This window comes from Falco biarmicus, chromosome 13 (genome assembly GCF_023638135.1).
Source record: "Falco biarmicus isolate bFalBia1 chromosome 13, bFalBia1.pri, whole genome shotgun sequence".
Lineage (NCBI taxonomy): Eukaryota > Metazoa > Chordata > Aves > Falconiformes > Falconidae > Falco > Falco biarmicus.
Window position 1 is genome coordinate 130,862 of NC_079300.1, and position 26,005 is coordinate 156,866.

General features: G+C 39.8%; 2 protein-coding genes across 6 annotated transcripts in view; one reads left to right on the forward strand and one right to left on the reverse strand.

The window, feature by feature from the left end:
* The window catches only part of HLTF (helicase like transcription factor), a 28,358-nt gene extending 14,258 nt beyond the window's left edge, over window positions 1–14,100 (reverse strand). For 4 of the 5 annotated variants that reach the window (XM_056358013.1, XM_056358011.1, XM_056358014.1 and 1 more), the window contains exons 1-15: window positions 13,872–14,100; window positions 12,365–12,575; window positions 11,620–11,786; window positions 11,025–11,158; window positions 9,919–10,019; window positions 9,097–9,171; window positions 8,701–8,892; window positions 8,471–8,566; window positions 6,822–6,870; window positions 5,274–5,361; window positions 4,494–4,573; window positions 3,470–3,547; window positions 3,157–3,254; window positions 1,679–1,822; window positions 288–426 (exon numbers count right to left, since the gene is read on the reverse strand). In XM_056358013.1, the coding sequence (XP_056213988.1) occupies window positions 288–426; window positions 1,679–1,822; window positions 3,157–3,254; window positions 3,470–3,547; window positions 4,494–4,573; window positions 5,274–5,361; window positions 6,822–6,870; window positions 8,471–8,566; window positions 8,701–8,892; window positions 9,097–9,171; window positions 9,919–10,019; window positions 11,025–11,158; window positions 11,620–11,786; window positions 12,365–12,575; window positions 13,872–14,077 (1,858 nt within the window). In that variant the 5' untranslated portion in view covers window positions 14,078–14,100. The remainder of the gene's footprint in view (window positions 1–287; window positions 427–1,678; window positions 1,823–3,156; window positions 3,255–3,469; window positions 3,548–4,493; window positions 4,574–5,273; window positions 5,362–6,821; window positions 6,871–8,470; window positions 8,567–8,700; window positions 8,893–9,096; window positions 9,172–9,918; window positions 10,020–11,024; window positions 11,159–11,619; window positions 11,787–12,364; window positions 12,576–13,871) is intronic. The other variant, XM_056358012.1, reaches the window with a different exon arrangement.
* A 204-nt stretch (window positions 14,101–14,304) lies between these two features.
* On the forward strand, window positions 14,305–25,447 carry LOC130157933 (tubulin alpha-3 chain-like). Its single transcript, XM_056358025.1, is given in 6 exon segments — window positions 14,305–14,446; window positions 22,345–22,567; window positions 23,103–23,251; window positions 24,126–24,575; window positions 24,577–24,807; window positions 25,046–25,447. Coding segments are annotated over 5 exon segments (1,248 nt in total). The 5' UTR covers window positions 14,305–14,446; window positions 22,345–22,446; the 3' UTR covers window positions 25,343–25,447.
* The last annotated feature ends 558 nt before the right edge of the window (window positions 25,448–26,005 follow it).

Here is a 26,005-nt window from a genome sequence, read left to right on the forward strand (position 1 = left end):
CTGTGTATCAAAACTTATTTTAAAATTTGTGTCTACGAACTGAATAAAAAAAAAAAACCAACAAAAAAATCACTCAAGAAAACAAAATAAGAAACAACTAAAGGGGAAAAAAAACCCTTCATCACTGCTCAAAGACAAGTTTAAAAACATTCCAAATGCATCTGATGCAGGCAAGACATTAACTATCTCCCAGAAAAAGCCGAAGTGGAAACACCAAGTGGGAAACACAAGATGGCATTATACTAAGACGATATGCACTGCATATCCTCTGGTGTCAAATTTTTTACCTGTAAGTACCCATCTTCTGTGTGCCTCCAGATTTAAGGCAGCTTTAGTCTGCTGAGCATTTGGATTTCGTATAGTGTGCCCCTCATCCAACACAATTCTCAGCCACTTGACTTTGTGTAAAGGGCTGTCACCTCTGATCTGAAACACAGTGATTTTTAAACCTTTGACTCAAATTAAAATACTTTTATGCAATTTGGATTAAGTAAGCTATTAACAATGCCACAACTAATAATGGATAGTATTTATTCACATCTTATTTATTTATCAGCACAGAAGAATACAACTAAGAATAAGGCATTCCTTCTTTTAGATTTCATTATTCCTGGAAAATCACAAAAATGTTTGGGTTGGAAGGGACCTTAAAGGTCATCTGGTTTCAATCACCTGCCCTGGGCAGGGCCACCTCCCACCAGCCCAGGCTGCTCCCAGCCCCTTCCAGCCTGGCCTTGAGCATTGCCAGGGACAGGGCACCCACAGCTGCTCTGGGCAGCCTGGGCCAGCGCCTCCCACCCTCAGACAAAGAATTTCTTCCTTATATCTAATCTAAATGTACCTTCTTTAGTTCAAAACCATTAGCCCTTGTCCTATTGCCACAGACCCTAACAAAAACTCTGTCCCCATCTCTCTTTCAAGCCCCCTTTAAGTACTGAAAAGCTGCTCTAAGGTCTCCCCAGAGACTTCTCCAGGTGAACAACCCCAACCCTCTCAACCTGTCTACATAGGAGAGGTGCTCCAGCCCTCTGATCATCTTCATGCCCCTCCTCTGGACTTGCTCCAACAGGTCCATGTCCTCCTTATATTACTAGTCTTCTCATACTTGAGTATGAGGACTGAACTACAGCAAAAATAAGCTAAGCTTGAAAAGAAGAAAGGCTTCAAAGACAAGAGATATGGAAAATGGATAAGAGAGCATATTAGAAGTTTATACTGTATTTAAAGATTTATCTTCAGGCTTTTAAAATGGCTGGACTTTCTATGGAAACATCACTTCACAAATACATCTCATGCAATGAGCCACTTGGTTGCAGCCCACATGCAACAAGAACTATGGAATTGTGGTTTTATATACAACACATTCTTTGAATTAGCTAGGGCAAGGCAGAAATGGGAGCCTCATGCCACTGAGATTTGGGGAGATTTACATACTTGCCATCCTCTTCTATCCTTAAAAGGTTCTTCCTTAAGCTGTCATAATGGCAGCCAAATAATTTTCTCTACGGGAGAAATTTTCTCAATAAAAAACTCCCTTTGTTACCACAGTGAACCTGTAAGAAAGCGTGTAAAGCAAAACTACAGCTATAACCTTTTTATTGCCTACCAGAACAGCACTTGAATATACTGTCATCATTAGCCCAAACACCGGGAGTCTTGAACAGTATAATTTACTTACTCCATAATCAGTAGCTAAGGTGTTATATGTTGTCAGTACAATGTCTTGTTCTGAAAGAACTGATGGGTCTTTGCTACGGTCAGAACCATAATGAACATAAATATTTACATGAAAATCTTGATGGATATGTTGTTCAAATTCGTCCTAAAAGAAAAGTTGTCAAAAGTCATCCAAAAGGTAGTGTTACATGGTTGTCAGAATAACGTTCCTGTAAATTGCCTTAACTAAAAACCACTTCCTCTAGCTCTGTGACATTCTACATCCACTTACACAACAAAAGCAATTTGAATTGGGGTTTCTTTTTACCTCTCCAGCCAGGTGAGAAGAGGGACCAGAAGCAGTCACCTCAGTCATTAGCAACAGACACAGTATCACATTCTGATGACTCTAGCTCTACTTCTTGCACAGTATTAATTCACATCTGGATGGTATATGCACTTCAAAATTCATTGTTCCTCCCCAACTATAATGGAAGAGCTTTTGTTTTTTCACTTTCTACGTTCATCTCCTCTTTGTTTATTCTTTCATTGTTTATTCACAGCTTCTTCCCCTTACTGGGCTAACTACCTAAGTTTTAACATAAATGACATGACAATTATCAAAGTATTAATTTTAAAACCAGTGTTTATATTCCCCACATTTGTTCTGCGAAGCACTCAGCATACAGTAATCTCAACAGCTGTTGAGATTAAAAAAAAAATAAATAAATCAACAATTTGATTTCTGAAGCACCAGGCTCAATTTTTTTTTTACATACTTAATTTGGTTTTGAATTGATAAAGTACTTTTTTTTAACACCATTTGAAGTTTCCCAGTTATACGATTATAATGTTTTACCAACAGTCTAAGATTGTTTCCTTTTCTTTCTAATATTCTAACCACAAGACAGCAAAAACTTCCAAATAAAACACACCTTGAAAGTTAAAGATATCCCCTTAACATTTGTATTCAAAGTGTCATTAAAACCAAACAAATTTAACTAATGCAGAGACAGAGCTAGAAGGGCCCTTCAGTCTGTTCACCCTAGCAGACCTACTCCCACAAATCACCAACAGGATTGCCAAAACACTGAACACCTCTAGTAAATGCAATGTCACATGCATTATCACTAGAGTACAGTATTTTAATCTGAGCATGCAGTAAGAAGGACCTGTCTCCTCCACCTTCCTCAAATGGTTTAAAAACAGTTAAATCACACAAGTTCCGAAAGTGCCAAATCTGCTTAGTCAAAAGCTGGGAATGGAAAGTGAACTCACTCCATCTGACAGTGGTGAACTCACTGCTCATGGAACCACGTTCTCATTATAATACTACTCCAGTTTCTAAAGGTCTATCAAATTACCCTCCCTTGTGAAAACAGCTTTGTTTCATGAAAAAGGCCTTTTACTACCATGACAGACTACAGGGAATACTATTTCTACAGCATCATAATAATCAACATGTATCACATTTACACACTAAAGCAGCTTAGCACTTACAATCCAACTGCTTAAAACAGACAGCGGGCATACGATCAGTGTTGCTCTGGGGCCATCATCAGAGTATTTCTTCTTAACTGACTGAAAGCTAGCGATACCTGAGAAAACAGAAGTCATATTTAGTGGCGTAACAGTTCACTTCAAAGCAAAGTAGAAGCTTAAGAAACTTGTGGTTCCCTGAAGTCCTTTCTGAACTTCTTCACCTGCACAGCATCAAAGCAATTTACAAAGATTTCAGCTTAAGTCAAATACGTATAATGCTTCAACTTCAAAAAACTCCGAAATTAATATTACCTGTTTAACCCTTCATTACCTTTTCTCTTTGTTTGTCTTTTTAAACAAGTAGATGAAGGTAGAAGGCCTGTGTCTTCTTGGATAACACAGGAAGTTGCTGCAAAAAGCCAGACAAAACAGATTTTTCACACCATGCAGAATATGTGTGTGCATTTATTTTTATGACGTTTCATAGAAGTCAAACCTGTTAACCAGATTACTTCTGCTCTCCAATACAATAATGTAGAGTATATCAAGCTGGAAGGGACCCATAAGGAGCATCAGGGCCAACTCCCTGCTCCTCACAGGACTACCTAAAACTAAACCAGATGGCTAGAAGAATTGTCCAGACACTCCTTGAACTCTGACAGGCATGTGTGCAGAAATATAGTATCTTATACATCTATTGCAGGTTATGAATCTTCAGAGGAATGTAGTTTACCAGTCATTTAAAAAAAAAAAAAAAAGTTTAGCACCGGTTTCATGCCAAGTACTTTAAACCTAAAAACTGCTTACTCCGGAGTACCTGTAGCCCTTCATTTTTTTCCCATGCAAAATACTTAGTTCAGTAAGTGACGTGCATTCTTGCCTCTTCACGATCACATTTCAGGTATTTACCACAAAAGATGGACTTGTTTTTTTGAATTTGTTTTTCCAACCCTAGTGTCCTGACAACAAGTCTATGTCAAATTCTAAAAAACTTAGCAATTCTGTTTTTCACCATCCATTTGACCTGCTCATAGCTTGTTACACCACCACTCATTCTGCTAAGGAAACAAACCACAAACACTAACACCTAAAATACTGCTTTTCCATTCAGTAATTTCTAAAGTTTTCTGCTTACAGTTTTGGTTCAATAAAAAAAACAAAAAAACCCAAAAAAACCAAACAGACAAACAAAAAAACCCCAAAACCTCAAACCACCAACAATAAAACCCCAAGGAATTTAGTTAATTACTTTTCCAGTTAATTAGAAATTCTTTCCAGTTTGGCTTCAGAAAGGAAGACACCAGGTGTCACAGTAACCAAATAATAATAATAAAAAAATATTCCTTGCAGCTTACTTTCTGTTTGTTGCAGTAGCCATTCTTCGGACTCTCCCAAGTCACTGCTTCCTGAATATCTGCGTTTCTTGGCTTTATCTCTAAGATATTATCATTAAGAAAAAAAAACAAAACAAAAGCAATGCACAACAACATCACTGCTTGAATTTACATATTAAATCTCAATAGCATAAAGCAAATAAACTTCATATTGCAAATAAGATACTACTGTGATTTGAAAATCTTCTCCTTAGAAGGGTTAGAGAAAGGGAAAACACGGAACACAGAGATGCAGGGTGAATGACAACTCATAAAACTTGGTACAGATTATCACTGAAGTTCACACCAATTATAAGAGGCGGCTAGTGTGTACTGAAAAGGTTCAAACACATTAGTAAGCTTCACAACTTCAACAGCTCAAAGCTGTCTGTCCGAAGCATGGCTGCAAAGTATTTCTTAACCACTTCAAAACCCAGCTGCTACTACAATAAAGATTACTTCACAGCCAGGTTCTTAGATGCCACACAGATGGTACTAGACACCTTTACTACTGAAGGGGACACCTAAGAATGTAGTCACGCAAGCAACATAGAATAAGTCAATGCTTTTTCAATATATTCCAAAGTGCAACACAGATAGAGAACACATGATAAATCTAAGCAGAAGTATAGCATACTGAAAGGTGAGAAGAGAGCAGGAACACTTTTTAGGCTATGGTTAATCATAACCAAATGCCATTATTTTTACTCAAAATCTATGTAGCAAACCAACCATACAAAAAAGACTATTCCAGCTATCTACCTTTTTGGAAGACAACTTGAGTATTCCAACAGAGTAGTTTCAAGCTTCTTTACTTTAGAAACTCCAGGCTCCATCACATTGCTAGAGTCTTCATAAAGAAGAAATCAGTATTTATGAAAAACATGCATTGTCTTCAACTTGGTTATTGAACATGGGCAATTTGATCACGTACAAACCTTCTTTACAACAACTTTAGTTCTGCATAGGACAAGTACTACTGATACTGCAGCCACAAATGAAAATACTCTTAAAACAATCCTGAATATTTACAAAGTCATAAAATGTGTACTGAGACTGCAGGTAGTCAAAACCAAACTGTCAGGAAAAGAAGAAAAACTGATGTAAGCATTGTACTGTTAACAGTAAGGGTAAAGTTCTATAAATTAGTTTTAAATAATGCTAAATGGTAAAGGGTTGGGTTTTTTTTACAAGTCAAACCTTACTTATTAATGATTTCTGCATAAACTAAAAATAGTAACAGCAACATTAACAGAAAAAATGTGGTAACATCACAGATGGAGGGCTGGGGGAGTCATGGGGGACAGTTTTGTTGGGTTTTGTTAAGGTCTTCTATCAAGTAGTGAACAAAACATCACCTCTGTGCTCTGCCAATAATAGCATATCAGAGGCAAATGCGAAAAAGAAAACAAATTAGTACAACAGATATCAAAACTGAAAGCAACAGCACTTGCAGAGTTTGCTTGACGCAGAAAGAAAATGCTTGACACTGGGAAAAAAAATAATAATACAAAAATCTTGGATGCTGCTAGGCATTTCAGCTTTTCTGGTGACACTCATACTGACCCCCATGAAAGTCTGCATTTTCTCCCTTTCAGAGTACTAATAATAATAACTGTCACCAGAGGCAGTTCATACTAATGTGTTCTCCCTGTATCAGTCCCTTTCGTGTCTTTTGTGCTATTAGTCAGGCCATCTGTATTAAAATTCCTTGCATGGGAGGACAGCAAGGGAAAGTTACTGCAAGAAAACTCCAAGCCCCATCCATTTCTTTGGTCATTTTCAAGAGCATGAGTTACAAGACTTAGTAACAGCAAGTATAATTTTTCATATACATCTGTAAATTCCCCTGATACAACCTGAAAACTGCAGGTGTGAAAAAATCCTTCTAAATGCTTGGTATTTGCTCATTACTTAAAAGTATTTTAAAAAAATCCCAAAACTTAATACAAAACCTAATTACAATTTAACTACTAATGTTTACTGTTTAAACAAGATTCTAACAGAAGCATAAGTGCTCCTGTTTTACCTACAAGGAAGGAAAAGGGCAAGCACAATGAACGCAGAATCCCACTTCCTGGATGCAGTAACTTTCCTGGCAGGATGTAGCTTTCTCACAAGGCACTTAAACTTCTCATATGTCAACTGAAACATCTTTATAAAGGTACGCTTCAAATTCTTCTCTGAGATACTTAGTTTAAACTGTCAAGAGTTTGTGAAGACTAGCACTGAACACAGACTAAGAGTACCCCAGGGAATAACATTAACCATCACACAAATATTACTGGACTTTTCATAGTTCGCTGTTACCTTTACATAGTCTGCGTCCAACGTTGTTCATGGTGTTAGTACCAGATACCTATTGAGGAATGGAAACTTTTGTACTTTAATGTAGTAACTGGAAAAAAATGCCAATAACATTATTACACAAATCTGACCAGTGATTAATTACTGCTCTGAAACATGACAGACTTGTTCAGTGGCAAGTCAGACAGTCACTTAAAGGTGCTTAAAAATCTATACAAAAAGCTATACTTTTTTTTCAGTAGCCACATACAGAGTTCAAATGAAACTGTCAAGAGGCAGAAGGAAACTCAGTCTACACAGCTGCCCTAGAAAGAAAACAGACAAATAACATTCCCCAGCTGACATTCTGAGGTCAAACACACAGCATTGTTTTGGTAAATTTAAACAAGAATGGTAAAATGAAACAAAACCTCCAGCATTAATACTGTCAGGGAATACTTATATAATAAATCACTTAATCCTATCATTATTTAGTTTATTTCATCATCTTGAAAATCATGTCATTACAAAAGCAAAAAGCACTTGAACTACACCACACAAGGAGAGCTTGCACATTGGTATTAGTTCACTAGTTGCAGTTTCCCCTCCTCTCCATTTCAAGTATTTGGCAACAATACAAACTGAGATTTATTTATGTACTTCATACCAAGGTGCTCTGCTTGCTATTTTGGTTGTTTCAGGCACTTCCTTCAAACCACACAGGGACTATGTATGCACACCCCCAGAAAAAAACACCACTTCTATTTGTGCAGTCACAATTTGCCTATAGGAGAAATTTATAATAACTTTATGCCTTCATAAATTCTTCCTTGGGAGTATACCTAAGTATACACTCCTAAGATAACAGAGTCTACAGCTCAGTTATATACTCTGAAGTAACACAGTTCACCTACCTTCAACTAACCTACCCCATTCTTCCTCTTATTTGGTGTACTTGAGTAAGTGTCATGGTTTAACCTGGCCGGCACTCAAGCACCATGTAGCCGCTCACTCACCCCCCCCTCCCCCAGAGGGATGGGGAGGAAGATCGGAAAGGAATGTAAAATTCAGGGGTTGAGAGAAGAACAATTTAATAGGTAAAGCAAAAGCCGCACACACAAGCAAAGCAAAGCAAGGAATTCATTCACTGCTTTCCATAGGCAGGCAGGTGCTCAGCCATCCCCAGGAAAGCAGGGCTCCATCACGCGTAACGGTTACTCAGGAAGACAAACACCATAACGCCAAATGTCCCTCCCTTCCTCCTCCTTCTTCCCCCAGTTTATACACTCAGCACGACGTCCCATGGTATGGAATACCTCTTTGGCTGGTTTGGGTCAGCTGTCCTGGCTGTGTCCCCTTCCAGCTTCCCGTGCCCCTCCAGCCTCTCACTGGCAGGGCCCAAGGAACCTACAAATCCTTGATTTAGTATAAATATCACCCAGCAACAACTAAAAACGTCAGTGTCCTATCAACATTGTTCTCACACCAAATGCAAACCACAGGACTGCATCAGCTACTAAGAAGAAAATTAATTCTATCCCAGCTGAAACCAGGACAGTACATTTTTCTACAAAACGTACAGAAAGTTCACCATAAAGAAAGTTACTAGCCACAGGTTTTTTGATGAACCACTCTATTAACTCTGTTAAAACAATCTTTTTCTTTCATCTCACCTCATAAAACTTATCACTTGTGATCTTTTCAACAGGAAGAGGCTTGCCATCTTGAAAATTTGTGAGAATCAATGCAATAGTAGTGAGCGTTTTCCCCTGTGTAACAGAAAAGAATCCCGTACTTTCCACAGGTTAAAATGAACCAAATGACCAACCAACCAAGAACCACACACATGTTATTTACAAAAAAAACAAACACCAAAACATTAAAGCTTGGTAAGTATTATTACCAGTCCCATATCATCAGCCAGTATTCCTCCAAGAACATTTTCAGGTCGCTGCTTTTCTGCAAAATTTGTAAGTATATTGTAATAGAAGTTACTTCTCTCTTCCCAAAACGGTGGCAAATCATTACTGTTCTCACGTGAAACCATCCAGGCTAAAGCCTGCTTCTGGTGGGGAAGCAAGGGCGTGCCAACAGCCTGCAAATTAAAGAGCGACGTTATACACTATTCTCATATTAAATATGATGTTCCATTTTTGCAAGATTTTTTTAATAAAGTCCTTTATATCTACCGAAGTTTTTTCAATTCAAGCATCCCTTGTGCCCAGACAAAGCTGAATATGCATCTAGATGTTTAAGTATTTGTATTTTTAAAGAAAATGGTTTCTAGCTTAAGAAATACCTCTGCTCCTTCCATTTCACAAGTTTTATCATCTTCCTTCAGATCCTCAAACAATTTGTCAAATTCACTTTTAAGCTGCATAAATGAACACAAAAAAATTAATTAAAATGATTGCAATTAAAAATAACCTCGCTAAATAATCAATGACCCTATTAAATCACAACTACCTGTCATATGGTAATCAGTACAGATGGGTCTACAACTTTAGACTTGATTTACTGGAATATGTTTGTTATCTACTGCTATATAAAAATTAAGTTCAGTTTTTCCAAGACAAACACAGGCCAATACAAGCAGAGGCTTGAGAAGGGATGGCTAAATATATTCACATCCTTGTGCAACACTCACTGAAGTAACTATTTCACTCTAATTTGAACGAGCAAACAAAAAGCAAAACCAAAACCAAATCACCACCCAAGCCTTCACATATCACCCTGGGCCAAATCTGAAGATAAAAGTCTGGAAGTCTGACTTTACTTTCATTTGAGAACTTAACATACTTGTTATCTGGTAAAGCACTGGGACAGAAAAAAGAAAACACACCACCACAACAACATAAAAAAAAATAAATCACTGACCAATCCAAATCTCCCAAAATTACACAGGACCCAAGGCTGTCACAGCTAAACCACCTGCTTACAGATAAAAAAAATGAAAAAGTTCAAAAGTTGAAGATCACTTCAAAGTGAATCTGTCATTTTGAAAGGAAAAAATAAAAGCAAGGGACTTCAACTTCACAAGCACTCTTTTATTAATGGAAAAGTTAAAGGTGCCCACTAATAAAATTCCAACTTCCAGGTGTTTTTAGTATGAAATGCAAACCTGGTTAGTCGTCAACTGCACAGCAGCATGAACCGGAGCATTGTAACTTGGACCAGCTCTCCCAGAAATCCACTTTGATCCAAAACCACATTCTGAACCTACTTGCCATTAAAAAGACAGTATTTTGAAACACAGCAGTATAACAACTTCCCAATCTCAGCCTTCACTGGCTCATGAGTAGCCATGATGACCAGATTGTGGGCTATAAGACAGTCTCTTTCATCATTTGTCTTTTAGCCTCGATTTATCCTTTACTTTGAATGGGCCACAAAGGCTTTCCACAAAGCTTTGCAAGGCTCACAGGCAATGAGCTATGGGTTGGGATCCTTCGAGATGGCAACCATGTTTCTTAAAAATTGTTGTGTTATATGAAATTTGAATTGGTAACAGCATGATGACTGGTTACACAAAATGTTTTTTTACTCCAAACTCATCTTCTGTCAACTATGTGCAATAGAACCTCTAAGATAAAAGCTGAAATCTTGCTATGTGTACAACAGATCTATCCCTTGCCAAGCATTTATTTCTGTATGCATCCTTACACCCAACTACCACTGCTTCAACAAAGCCTGGTTCCAGGAGCACAGATGCTTTTTTTGTGAGGCTGGTTCTGCAAAGCATCAGGTCTGCTGAGCTTATTTGTTCAGAGACATCTCATCTTTATTTGCTCACACCTCACTAGTCAGAGACACATCTTAGGATCTCCTAAAAGGCAGCACTGTCTCTGAAACCTTCACCCTATGAAAGGATTTAACCTGTTTTGTTAAAAAAACCCCTTTTTTTCACGTCTCGAGAAATGCAGGGCATCATTAGAGATTTAGGGAACTTACAGTTCACACTGTATTTCTGAGGTTGCTCAAATGATTCTCCAGTTGGTGGGAGGTAACATAAAAGATAGGACACAAAAGTATACTTCTTATGCAGTTTAAAATTAATAGCTGTGGCCTCTGCATTTTTCCCCAACTAAGCTAAAAAAATGACTAAAAAAATCACTTTGTGAATGACAAGATTATGACAAGGATTAAGCCCTTAAATGTTTCATGCAAAATGGCAACTTGAATCTGAATATTTTAAAAAGGAAAAAACCCCAAAACTTCAAGACTTACCTTTCAGGGGGAGAGCCAATTTAAATCCGTGCCTTTTCAGCTGATCTAGCACTATTTCCTTGTTTTCTTCTCTTCCCCAAAAGCTCATTTGTACAGGCATGGTAAAGGCATTTTTTGCTCCATAAGGGACAACCCTGATAAAAGGCAGGAAAACACCACACAGCAGTAATCTTCTAATCACTTGATTTTTTTATAATAAGCCTTGTTATTTATTCAGCAAAAAGTGTCCCAAAGTGCTTATTTTCATCAAAACCCAGAAGGTTCCAGATAGGTGTTAGTACTCATACTGCATAAACCTTTTATACAAACCACCACATGCAGTTAATCTAAGAGTTCCACTACAATCTTTAAGGAATTTGGTCTTACTGTCGTCTCTACATTTTAACTTAAAAGGGAAAGAATGAACTATACGCAAGTAATTCAACAGAAGAATAGAAGAGTCTGAAAACATGAAGCTTTAATCATATTACTAAGAGCTGTCACTTCTGTCAAAAGAGAACACTTACAAATAGTTCTCAGAATCTGCAAGCGTAGCAACAAAAAATGTTTCCATTATTTATATTCATAGAACCAAAAGCATAATCTTCACACTTACCCTTCAACTACTGCTAGTTTGTTGTCCATAATGCCTGCCAATGCTGCCGCTAGTTCTTTTTTTATATGGCCTACTTGGTCTCCGTTCACATTATTTACTTTCACTGCATTTTTATCATAAGGATTATTGGGCTCCCTCTGAAGTGCAACCATTTCATTGTTATTAACCTAACAAAGTAAAACAAACAAATGTCAAAACACATTCATTTAGTTGCAAATTATTTGCAGAAATATTTAATGTGCCATTTACTTAAGTATTGTGAAGCTTAATTTAGTACAGCATTCTGATCAGTCAAATTGCCTAGTGTTTATTCAAAATACCTAAAGTGTTACAGAAAGGCTACCTGACAGATGTCAACGATTGCAAAACAATTCCTGAGAGCAAGAACTACCTTCAACTAACACATTTTGTAAGGGAATAGACATCCCTTTTTGTCAATGTAAAGAGTTCTAAGACCTATCTAATTTCTTGTTTTCAGTCACTGTCACTTGCCTTATGTGGGTGAGCAGCTACCAATTAAGTAACCCAGATTTGAAAGCTTGCTACTTCAATCTAATTTTGATTTAAAGTTTTACATTAAGTATTACCCATGAAGGATGCTGAATATAGCGGCGGAGAGGCAGGGCAGATTATTAAAACTGTACGTGGTCAAAAGTTCTAGGAACTTTTGCAATTTAATTAAATGTATTTTTTCTGAAGTTGACAACAACTTTTTCTCCTGCTTTATAACTTATCATGCACTTACAATCCCCGTGTAGTATCGTAACCCAACAACACTTCCTCGCAAAGTTCCATAAAGGATAGCCATGTCTGTGTCCTCCTCTGTTCCGTAAGTGTCACCTACAGAGAGGAAGTCTTCCAATCCAAGACTGGAGTAAAAGTCCGAAGAGGAAGAAAGGGAATATTTTCTCTCTCCTCTGCAGATGTTATACTGAGAGCCTCCTCTTGCATAATCTCTGCAGAAACGCAAATTGTGAAATATTTAATAACAATAATAATCATAATCACTGAATTATTATTTCCTTGTAATGTATTTTACCCCTTTATATAAGACTACCTATAAACAGCAGTTTTACAATTTTATTCAGGTAATATTTACCTGGAAACATTGAAACGAAGTTTTACATTAGGAGAAAACTTTGTCTGCCATTTTTTAACCCCAAATGAATTAGTTTAAGCCAATTACAGCAGAGTTGACAACTTAAGGGACTAAACTATGGTATTTGTGCATTCCACCCTACCTTCCCTCACAGGATTATATTTGTCAACAACCATAAGAATTCTCCAGATGTAGTTATATCTCAAATTATAGCTGGCACAGAAAAACTCAATGTATTTTCTCAAGACCAATTTTCCTCATCTAAGAAGACAGTTAAAAAAAAAAAGATATTCTGTAAATTATTAACTCTCTGTAACTTCCTGCCTATGCCCACAAAGGTTGAAAGGCTAAAATAAGCTGTTCCCTACATGTTTATTAAGCCTGACTTCACATCCTCACCTCTGCTATTAGTAGTTACAATGAACTTCAGAGATAATCAGTAACTCCAGCCCAACCCAGGTAATGACACCATGTATCTCTAATGCGAACTTCCCTAGGCCAGGCTCCTGTTTGGTGAAGGCATGTGCCCAGTAACCCACGTTATTATTGCACACTAGCAGATGGAAACATCTCTGGCCATGCTGGAGTGAAGATTGACATACTGGCAGTTGTTTTAACAGTAAAATCTCAATAGAGTTTCAACTGATACATAATTACCATGTCCTTTGGTGAATCCCAAAACTACCCTACTGTCTTGCTGGATTAATGTGAGAGTACTGCCAATTAAATAATTAGTTTCCATTGACTAGTTGCTCAAAGCTTGGCATAGTAAGCTCTGGATTCCTTCGCGAGTGATATCTGAAGCTAGGGCCCACTCGCCGCCCCGCGCCCCGGCGGGACAGGGCAGCCGCCCGAGAGGCGCCCCGCCGGGCCGACTGCCGAGGGGCCCACCAGAAGCCATTTTGGTACTGCCCCGCGGAAGAGCTCTCCGGGAGCCCTGCTAGAGGCCACATGCGCGAACAGCTTTGGCACCCACAGAGGCGAGGACAAGGCCAGGACGGCGGCGGCCCCGAGTCTCTATGACAACCACCCCAGTTGGGCCCGCCGCCCGCCAGCACCTCGCCGCCCGCGGGGCCCGCCGCGAGCCGGCCGAGCGCAGGCGGGACCCGCCGCGATGCAGAGCCTGCCGCCGCCACACCCCCCACCGTCTCACTTGAGCAGCCTCCGCGACATGGCGGCAGCTGGGCCCCCGCGGCCCGCAAGGCGCAGCGAGCGCTTCCCGGCCGCGAACCCGTGCTCCGCAGCCCGCACCGGCGATGCCAATCCCTGCCAGGGACGCCGTAGGCGCTGGCCAATGAAGACGCGGGGCGCCAGGAAGAGACCGCTTCTGCCTCGCCCCTCCCCGGCCGGCAGCAGCATCCTCCGCCGCAGTGACCCGCCGCGGGCTCCCGGCCCTGCCGGCACCGCGCGCAGCCTTCCTCAGACAAGTGGTAGCGTTAAAACAGTCCGTTTAGAGCGGTAGAGAACCGTTAACCGCAAGTTACAGACAATGCCGTGTTTACGACCTTGCAAAGACGCCAAGAAGGCGAAAGAAGGCGCAAAAGGCAGCGCGGGAGGGTGTCGGGGGTCATTTCCGGGAAGTGTGTCTCGTCAGAAGAACCTGACTGGGGAAGTAGTGTCTAGCACGCTGAACAAGGTAACGCGGGTGGTACACCACCTCAAGCGGAAATTATATGTTGTTGAGAATCGCTGAAGTACCTACATGTGGACTCATCCATCACTGCCGAGGTCAGTGATAATTATTAAGCATTTAATAAAAGCCTTTTGCAGGACAGCCTTTTTTGCCAAATACTTTCACGTCACTTAAGTGAAAGCACTCAAGTTTCCTACAGCTTCTCAAAAACTGCAACCAAATGACCTATAATTTAAGTCACATACTTGCTGTAACCAACAACAGATGAGGAAAATAAGATGTTTTCTTCTTCATAGGCCTACTATTAATAATAATAAGTTTTAAAAGCTTCCTTTGCTATAAACTGAATGCTTTCACTCCATTAACTGAAAAGTCACCGAGGCAGCCACTGTTACCCATTGAAAGAAGTGTTTTGCCAAAGGGACTTACCAGTTCCTAGATAATTCTGGATACTAGACGAAAGAAAATGATACCTTTTTATCTAAAGGTGCAGGTTAATTAAAAAAAACAAACAACAAACAAAAAGAAAAAAGAAAAAAACACAACAAAAGGAAACCAAATCCCTGCTTTTCAATTACTTAACCCTAAAACTTTGCCAGGCAAGGATAGAGATGATCATCAGAGCAAGCTGTCCCAGCATTACAATCTGACGTATCTGCTGTATAAATTCACTGGCTTATAATAGACTTGCCAGACTAACTGTCGGAGACAAAGGCAGTAAAAGAAAACCCAAATTGTTAGATTGATTTTTGACAGAATTTTCTTCTACGTGAACAGGTCATTTCTCCACTTTACATTTCTACAGATATTGCCATAACTCCTAGATAGTTTTAAAACTGACTTCTTATATCTTTTAGAAGCCAATTTGAACTTCCGTCTACAGATAACTTTCAAACAGAAGTGTAGTTTTCTAGGCAAGACCCTGTTTTTCATTAAATTACTGACACATTCTCTACAGACGCAGTGGTTCAAGATGGGAGCTTAAAATCTGTCCGTGTACCTGTTCTGGTCAGTGCAAATTTTGCAAGTCACAAATACTGAAATAAAACTTCTACTATAGCTTTTACAATTAAAGCTATATTTTTACAAGGAAAATTATAATCACACAGGATTCTAGGAAACTATTAATAATTAGGCTTCTGAGAAAAATTACGATAAAACATTCTCCCATAAGGATCTGCACATTCATTAAACCCAGAAGTGACAAACTGAGGTCATTCACAGTAATTTTCGAAAAGAAGCTCTTTGCAAACTGTACTGGTTCCTAACTCTTAAGCAATGCATATGGCAGACTGGAGGGAATCCTACTCTTGAGCAAGCCAGGAGACCTAGCAAGTAGTCCAACACTGAGATTCCAACATCCACAGGTTCATGAAAACCTACAACAGAGAATGTTTTGCAGTCCTAAGACTTGCAGTTCACTGCTCTCTCTCTTTCACACATAACGGATATTTACGATTGCTACACGTTTGAACGGGAACAATTTTAAGTATCAAAAGCCTTCCAGAAACAAATACTTTTCTTTACTCATTTATACTGTTTACTATCCCCATACTGTTTCTTTATACTCCCCACCCCCTCTCATTATTTTTCTTCTTCCATACAAAGCCTGTGAGATTTTTGTAATCTTCTCCTGAAGACACCAGAAACACAGATTTGGTCATCTATAAATAGCATATTTTAGTGTGATTATTTTCCAATCTGATATGGTTAATACAGCTGAGGACACAAAGATCAGCACACACCATACCCTATAAAAGGTTAGGTATAGCAGCTTATATCCTATGTTTTCACATGGTCTGTATTTTCTGCATCAGGACTTCAGTATCTCCAGACAAAAACATCTGGCAGCAATGGCATTATCAAGTCCTTTCAGATTTTTTTTCTAAGGGACTCTTGAAGAATAGATGAAAAATGCTGAATACACAGTCCCTCTTAGAGGCTCTACACTACAGCCGCTATTTTGGAGAATTTACTTTCTCAGACTCGTTTCCTAAAGTGAAAGGAGTGGTCTACAATGATGCCTCCTTGCCTTTCTCTCCTTGACGCTCAGCATTTTTTCCGTCATTACCATTAGATGGCAATGCTGCATAGGCCTATTTTTTTTCTCTTCTGTGCCAGTCATTGCTATTATGAGTGGAATAACTGCCTTTTAATAAAGGTTTATATCCACGAAGAGTCAAGGTGCAAGACCTTCCTGACCTGTCAGACTAGAGTAGTAAAGATGTACAAGAAATTCTGTAACTAAGAGTATATAAAGCAGTTTGGGATGTATAAAAGCACAGTAGGAAGAGTTGAACAGAGTCACATCAGTTAGTGGTAAATAGATAGAGTTAAATTTAAGTGTTATCTCAGCATATATCTGCACAACTATTTCCAGCAGAGAATAGAATTAATGGCCCCACAGAAGTTTTGCAAGTGAAACATGGAACATAGCTTTGTGCAGAATTCTAAACACCAAAGTTCATGAGAATGAAGTTTGATCAGCTTTAGTTAGGCAGTTACAGGCACAAAAAATGTGACTTATGAAAAGCCTGAGAGCTTGGCTTACCTAACATACTAAGACAAAGATTGAGAAATTGGGCATGATTGACTTTTATACATAACAGAGCAAACCACAGAGAGGAAAAGGATTATAACCCAACCAAAATTGTTCACAAGCACAGATGGTTGTTGTGGATACTCATACATACCAGAATACATACAGACCAGAAAAAAATAGAAAAGATACCAACATGAATAGCTGGGTTCTAGATAACCCTTCCAGAACAAATGAGACCAAAATAAAAGGTTATCAATTTATAATTTATAATAGCAATTCTGTTGCATAGCTTCCTCTGTCAGCAGGGAACTGTGCTCAAAAAGTCCGCATCAGTGACATACCAGTAAATGTAAGAAAATTAGTCGTAGAAGAATGGCTGCAGAAGCATGGCCTTAGAATCTCTGAAGATCTGCACAATCCAGGCCTGGTATTAGAATAGGCCTGTAATCAGAATTGTGCTGAAGTTAACAAGAAAGGTAGCCTTGAGCTATTCTTGAATCCTGAGACCAAGTAATTATGTTGTGCCAACAGGCCGTGGCTGTAGCAAGCTACAGCTGCTGGGAAAGCAGGTGCAGGGCCAAGAAAGATAGGGAGCAGTATGGGAATATAGGGAGTAACAAACTACAAGGCTGAAGCATAACAACACAATGAGCTACATGGATAGAATGCTTATTTTAGTCATGATAATTAGGGGTGTGAGAACCGCGCGCGCTTAGAGACTAATAACCAATTATATTTTTGCTTTATGAATATGCATGTGTATCGATTCTATATAAGTAGTGTTAGAAACTAATAAAGTTGAGCAAGATGCATAACTCGTATTGAGTGTCTTCTTGACTCCGGTGAACCCTTCTCCCAACAATTAGTAAATCCCTGCAGTTTGATGATGGAGCTCTTGCTTTCCTGGGGATGGCTGAGCACCTGCCTGCCTATGGAAAGCAGTGAATGAATTCCTTGCTTTGCTTGCACGCGAGGCTTTTGCTTTACCTATTAATTGTTCTTCTCTCAACCCTTGAATTTTACATTCCTTTCCGATCCTCCTCCCCATCCCTCTGGGGGAGGGGGGAGTGAGCTTGTGGCTGCATGGTGCATGAGTGCTGGCTGGGGTTAAACCACGGCAGAGACCTAATATAATAAGGGCATAAAGTTTTATTCTAATACGAAGTCTGTCATCCTTTACTACTCCTGTGTATTTCAGGATTCAAACACACACACATGTAGAATTCAGATGCCAATGCACACTGAGCACATCTCTCTCAGATGTAAGCATCAAAAGAAAAACAGGAACACTGAAGTTAAGGGCACTATCACTTTCAGAAATGTGTATGTATTGACTTGCTATATTTTGATTATACAAAGACAATGCTGTCTAAAAAACCTCAAGGTATTGTCCCTTCAAAGCTTGTTTGCTATCCTGCAGGCACTGAGGGGCCAGTCCAAAAGTGGCTACCTTTGAAGTATTATCTATCTGTTATATATACTGAAAACCACCATCTTTTAAAGTCACCTCCATAACTTCTTCAGAAAAGCTATTCTCAGAGAGATCTGCAAGATGATACTTGATTGTTTTCATATAATCCAATGCAATTTTATAGGGATACATTTTTATACCAGTATATGAAAAGTATTAAAACTTAAATTATTAAGTATCCTTATACTATTAAATCAAGTATATGAAAAGCAGAATATAAAGAAACCTTAATTTTAGTAGGTTATTCATAAAAAGAAGACCCCAAAGATAAGAAGTATGAACTGTTCATAGGCAAATATGTCCCCCCCCCATCTTTTTTTGTGTTACAAACTAAATACAGGATTGCATTCAGCTCAAGGATTGTTTCAAGACTTCCCAGCACTGTAGGCAACCTATCATTTTCATTGTGTCCTTTCCAGAAAAAGGAAAGGGATGGAGCAGGGACAAAAAGTGATGGTGATAAGCCTAGGAGACTCAGGCTAGTTGCCCCAAAGGAAAGACGATTCAAAGGAAAGATACAACTGCTGTTGCTGCTGAGTGGTGCTGTCTTTGTCTCAGAAAGGGCTTCTGCCCAACAGCTGATTCTCCTATGGTTTTCCAGGCTTTAAATGACTTAAGCTAGGAATTTGTGCAAGAAAGCACCAACACGTAAAGCTTGCCCTTCTAATGAAATGCTTCTGTAAAATAGTTCAAGCACAGATGCAGGTTTTTTCCACTCTCAAGAGAAATATAGCAACTTATGTACTTCAAAATGGAGTTACAAGTCACACAAGAAAAAGCAATGGTCATGTGAATGTAAATCAGCATAAAGAAGTAGGCACAATAATGAGCCTAGCACCTTTAAAAATGAGGACAATAAGTAAAAATAAACAAGTAAACAAAACCCCCAAACCAAAATGGGCCAATTTTCAAATTACTTTGGTGTTTGTTTCTCAAACTGCATCTTAAACAGACTCCTTAGTCACTTCAGTCCTAAAGATAAGCTTCACCAACCAAGAAACACCAACATCACTCACAGAATCAAATTCTCTTTTATCATGGCAATCTTCATTACAGGCCTAGGCCTTTCAGAATAATCAACCTGTACACCTGTCTCTTAAAACTCTGCTGTTCTGGGCTTTAAGCTAACTGTAAGGCTAAAGCCAAATTTCAACCATATAACTAGGTCATAGGTCTCCAATTCAATATTCCATAGGGGTATTGACCCCATAAAACAGAAATTTAAAATGGTAAAAATGCTCTTGTTGGATTCTTGAGTACAGCTGGGAAGGAATCTATTTAGTAAGAATATGGCCATATTTGCACCAGCTCCTGGGTATAAACTGCATTTCTAAAAAGGTAAAAAAAATCAGAACAATAGCAGGAACTGGCCATTAACCTTGGTTTTAAGTTGCTTCACTCCCTCAGATGTAGCTTTTAATGCAATTGGTTGTAAACTATGGAAAGCCTTGTATACAAATTGCATAAAACTTGCATTGGAACAACTGAAATCTCATAGAAAAATACTCTAGCTTTAATCTTAAATAAAACACCAACAACACAACACTACCGAGTTTTGTAGTTTCTCTTGAAAGGTTTTATTTTCTCCCAAAACTACAGATACATACCTTCTATTTTGCAGAAAAACAGAACTTAACTACTCCCAATAATCCAAAAATCAAGCCTTGTGGGCAGACCTGAAACAGAGAATGTCTTCTGCTCAGCACAGCTGGTTTTTTTACACACAGAGCAAGGATACAATTTACAGGAATAGAACGTGATAAGGCTGACATTTATAACACATATAATTTATTTCCCCCGTTTCAAATTTGAGGCAGCTCTCTTTAAAATGAAGTTTTCTTTCCAACTTTCATTCGCTCTGTCATAAAGATAATAATCTTGACTATTTCTATTGTACAAAGTCATTAATAAGCTATGCTCAAGAAAAAAGAAAAAAGGGGGTGGGTGTGTCTAAAAAAAGGACTATTTGATTGTAGTATCTTCCTGTCCAATCTTGTCCAGAAGTACACGGAAAAAAATGAAGGCTTCTAGCTACATTTCTTTCTGTGCAATTTCTGTCGCCATGTTAACTGCCTGTGGCAGAACTAATGTTACAGAAAATAATCTCTGCTGCTAGTCAAAAAAATTCATAGAGCTTTTGCTGCATTTTGTGGATCCAATCTCCTGCTCCAGCTTCATGTACCCAGCAGGAAAATCCTCCATGCAGGAATGCTGCACGGGGAGCACCGCAGGAGGTACGCTGACCACTGGAAAAGATGTAAGTTTTGACAGGAAGGCAAAGGGGAAAGAACCTTGCCTGTGGCATGGCTGCTCCTGAAAGCAGATAAGGGTGCTCACTTCAGCTTCGAACATCTAGCTGCACCTAACGGCTACCAGCCTTTTTCTCGCGAAAACATTTCCAGGCTGGCCGAGGCCACCCCTCCCTCCCGGACAGCCGCCTTCCCGCCGCCTCCGCGCTTTACCGGAGCAGGCGGCAACCATCACCCCACGTGGGGAGAAGAGTGCCCTCGGCTAATCAGCACTCTCCGCTCGCCTCCAGGCCGGCCCGGGAACAGCCAATGAGAAGCCAGCACGCGAGAGCGCGGGGCTCGAGGCGATTAGCCGTCGATAGTTGGGGCTGTAGGTTCGGCGGCGGTGGCTGTGGCGCGGTTTGAGCACCTTCGCTTAGCCAGCAGCCATGGTGGGGAGCGGGGTCGTCGCGGCCGGGGCGGGGAGGGGCTTTTGGGAGCGGATCCCCGTGGCGAGGAGGGGAAGGGTGTTTGGGAGCGCCTGTGCCTCGGCACGGCTCGCGGACAGTCTCTGCGTGAAGTCCCCGCGGTGGCAGCAAGGCAGAAGGGCTGGGGAGGAGGGAAACTGGCGTAAAAGTTAATGGTTCAGAGAGGCGAGGCACAGAAACTTGAAAGGCGTGATCGCTGAAAAGCAACGAACGTCTGTCCGCAGCGGGCGCCGCGCGCGCGGAGCCGTGAGGGGCGGACTGATACCGCCGCAGTCGGCGGAGCGGTGACGGCGGGCAACCGGATTCTTCCGCCGGGCTGGGTTGCCCCGGGTGTGCGGCGCGGCCGATGGGAGGGGCGGAGCGGTACGGGCTGGGCGCGGGAACAGGGACCGGCGGGAGAGCTTTGGAAACCGGGTGCCAGCTGAGCAGCAGTAAGCACACAATGTCGCTGGCGAAGGGCTTCTGACATTACCGCGAGGGTGAGAGCTACAACATGGAATCAAGGGCACCAGTTCTGATGGAGCTATCAAGGAAACAGGAAAGAGCAGCCCAGACACCCTACTACTTCTTTTCCACCTCTGCTTTTTCCTAGATACACTGTAACAGTAAGCTAGAAAAACTGATTATTTGCATCTTGGGTGTAAGAGAAAACTAAGGTATTGGAGAGATTAAACATTCATGGCACGGTTGCATAGAATCAAAGGTGCTGGCTAAAAGTGAGCAGATGACATTTGAATGGGACTCTCAGATGATTTCACAGAGGAACTCAAAAATGTATGAATTGCCAGGGGCTGGATATCTCTATGCTTATAAAGGGAAACATACTAAGTGGTCCTGTGCAGGAAAGATTCTTGCAACAGTTACCTGGTACATGATTTGGCAACAAATCAAGGAAATTTGGGGGGTTTATATAAAGAAGTGTTCCAGAACTAAAGGAAGGTTTGGGCAGATTATTAACAGTAAGAGTATATGTGCAGTATGGTAAGGTATGATGAATAATCTGTATTCAGCCTATGTGTGGATAGAAGCTATGTTGTCTTTAAGGTCTTGCAATATGCTCAGTCAGCCTAGGTCAACTAAGGTGAGTAGTCTTGCCAGCGGCAGACAATTTGATCAGTTTGACTGTTACTCGAGCAACCAGGGAATACTGCAGCAGCAAAAGATCATGGAAAGATATGACCCACAGATAGTTATTGTGAAAATAAAATGTAGAAGACAGGGTAGTTCCATATCTCTTTATCCTTGTTCTGTTTTCGATTTGCAGCGTGAATGCCTATCTGTCCATGTTGGTCAGGCTGGTGTTCAGATTGGCAATGCATGTTGGGAATTGTATTGTCTTGAACATGGGATCCAGCCTGATGGTCAAATGCCTAGTGATAAAACTATCGGAGGTGGAGATGATTCATTTAACACTTTCTTCAGTGAGACAGGAGCTGGTAAACATGTTCCCAGAGCAGTGTTTGTGGACCTAGAGCCAACTGTAGTTGGTATGTACCCAACATTAAAGATCTTCAGTGTAAAAGTAAAGATGTCCTACAGTCTTTTTAGTTTGTTCAGACTGCTATAGGTTTTAAAAGTTGTGTGTCTGCATGCCATTTTGACATTTGAGGTTATTGTTATTTGAAAGAAACTTATGCTCTTTGAAAGGAAATAATGGTCTATAGGTAACAACATTTGGAAAACAATAGAACTTTTTACGGTCTGGACAGTCTTTCTAGACTGCTGCACTGCATCCAGTTTTGGTTAATTGCGATCCAGAATCTTGTCTGTAACTGTAAGGTAGTTTTCTGAGCGACCTCTGTGTTCTCAGGTACAAATACTGTTTTGTGAGTTCCAAAGGTTTTCCCCTAAACAAAGGGGGTGAAGTTGTGCCCATCTTTTAGCCTAGTCAGACAAGCTGTGTATAGGCAGGGATGCTGTCTGCACTCTTTTGAACATGTGCACTTAGTGTGTAGTCACTAGGCAGTACACAGAGAGCTGAATAGATCAAATGTATGTTTATGGTATTTTGGTTTTTTGTAGATGAAGTCCGTACAGGCATATATAGGCAGTTACTCCATCCTGAGCAGCTCATTACTGGGAAAGAAGATGCAGCCAATAATTATGCCAGAGGCCATTATACCATTGGAAAAGAGATTGTTGATTTAGTGCTAGATCGCATTCGCAAACTGGTAAGAAAACTTTTTAAGTACTGCAAGTCAGTATTTAAAATAATTGATACAGCTCTATAGCTATCTATAATGAGATGGTTTGCTGCTTTTTGCCCAAAGAATTTTCTGCATAGTTGATTGCTTAAAACAAAACTTTTACCTCCTCCCCGCCCCCCCCCAGTTAAATAAAAATTCAGTCAGTAAAACTTAGTAGTTTTTAGGCTCTGAAATACCATTATTTGAAAGTATTTTAAGGATACCTCAGAAACATATTATAAAAGCCTTAAACAAATGTAACAACATTGTGGGGGTTTTGCTTTTTTGTTTGTTTGTTATTTTCAGTTTGAATCATGCTATTACATGTCACATGAAGTATTTCTAATACCCTGAACCTCAGGTTTTCATTGAATGCTTAGAAATTTTAATTGTTTTATTTATCTTGATGTTGCATTGTGAGAAACTCATGTAGGATGATATGAGTCAAAGTGAAATAGCAATTGTCTATTAAAAATTACAAAAATAATAGTTGTTTTCAACATCTGATTGGTACTTGCTCAAAGCTGGAATGGGAACATAAACAGATTGTAAAGCTGTAACTCAGCTGTAATTTATAATAACTTGTCAGTGCTGCACAGCTGCTCTTGCTTACGGTAGTATTAAAAAGGCATCAAAGACAATTAAGCAGGTTTTAAACACTAAAATAATTGTATTAGGAAAAAGTTATGCAGAGGCACTTGTACCTTTCAGTAAAAGACATGCAAGAAAGAAGACCACCTTTCAAGAATGTTAGGTTTTTTATGAAATGCTTTTGAATGATTATTTTAATACTGCTTTCTCCTGAATCATCAATAACTTTTTTTTTTTCCCCTCCCACTTTTTTTCCACTGCATTATAGGCTGATCTGTGCACAGGACTGCAAGGTTTCCTTATCTTTCATAGTTTTGGAGGAGGCACTGGTTCAGGGTTTGCATCTCTGCTCATGGAAAGGCTCTCTGTTGACTATGGCAAAAAATCTAAACTAGAGTTTGCAATTTATCCAGCACCACAAGTGTCCACTGCCGTAGTGGAACCCTACAACTCAATTCTAACTACCCACACAACATTAGAGCATTCTGACTGCGCCTTTATGGTAGATAATGAAGCCATTTACGATATATGTCGTCGGAACCTTGACATTGAACGTCCTACTTACACCAATTTAAACCGATTAATTGGGCAGATTGTTTCATCCATCACAGCTTCGCTGCATTTTGATGGAGCCCTCAATGTAGATCTGACAGAATTTCAAACTAACCTTGTTCCATACCCACGAATCCATTTCCCCCTGGTGACATATGCCCCTGTAAATCTCTGCTGAAAAAGCATATCATGAGCAGTTATCTGTGGCTGAAATCACCAATGCTTGTTTTGAACCAGCCAACCAGATGGTAAAATGTGACCCTCGCCATGGCAAATACATGGCCTGCTGTATGTTATATAGAGGTGATGTTGTTCCCAAAGATGTCAATGCCGCTATTGCTACTATCAAGACTAAACGTACCATCCAATTTGTGGATTGGTGCCCAACTGGATTCAAGGTAATTTAAGCAGCTTTTTAAGTGCTTGATGTTTGAATTACTAGGAAGTGTACAGTGTTCAGAGGCAATTGTCATACTACAATGTTTTCATGTCCCTGCTAAATATTTTGATGAAGTGCAAAATAATAACTGTAAACTATTTTATTTGCTCGTAACCATGGTGATTTTTGATTGTTAACAGAACTAAGTCCTTAGGCCTTAGCACCCATAAGGAAAGTTTTCATTTGTTTTCTTGAAGGTGGGCATTAACTACCAACCTCCAACTGTGGTGCCTGGTGGTGACCTTGCAAAGGTGCAGCGGGCTGTGTGCATGCTGAGTAACACAACTGCTATTGCTGAAGCATGGGCTCGCCTCGACCACAAATTTGATCTCATGTATGCTAAGCGTGCCTTTGTGCATTGGTATGTTGGGGAAGGAATGGAAGAAGGAGAATTTTCTGAAGCCCGGGAAGATCTGGCTGCTCTTGAGAAAGATTATGAAGAAGTTGGCATAGACTCAGTAGAAGAAGAGGCTGAAGAAGGAGATGAATATTAAGAATGCTGAAGTCTGGAAAAAATTATTTAAAAAAAAACCCAAAACACTATTGCAGGACTCTGTTCACTTGTTTGATTGCTTTCAAATAAAGTTTTAAAGGTTCTACCTTCTGGTTTTTTCTTTACTATTATGTGTATAGTCACTAAGTAAGGACGATTTGAGTTTGCAGGTTGTGTGGCATCTAGTCATGTGAAAATTACCGGAGAAATCAGGAAGATGTGTGTACTTCCCTGCGATCCCATACTCTTGATTTTTTTAGTTTCTCACAAGCAGGAAAGGGCTTCCACTTCAGGTTGTTACAGTACTAATAACACTTACTCTTCCAATCCAGTCTACACAATACAAAAGAACCCTAATGGCTTCTAAAGGCCTTTTCCTAGTCAGGCTGGCTTCACAGAAGACTTGGGTTAAAGTCTCCAGAGTTAGTTAAATGAGTAATGCTGTACCTCTAGCAATTCGCCCGACTAGTTATGGGAGATGCCATTATACTTTTGGACAGAACTAGCACGTACTACCAGATTACTTGCTAACAACATAAAATTTGCTACTTAAAAAAAAAAAAAAAAAAGGCAGAGGTGACATCATGTGGAGGAAAAAGTACAGGTCTCCAACCCGCACCCGCCGCCTGCCTTTGATTCAGAGAACAGGAAAACAAAGGAACAG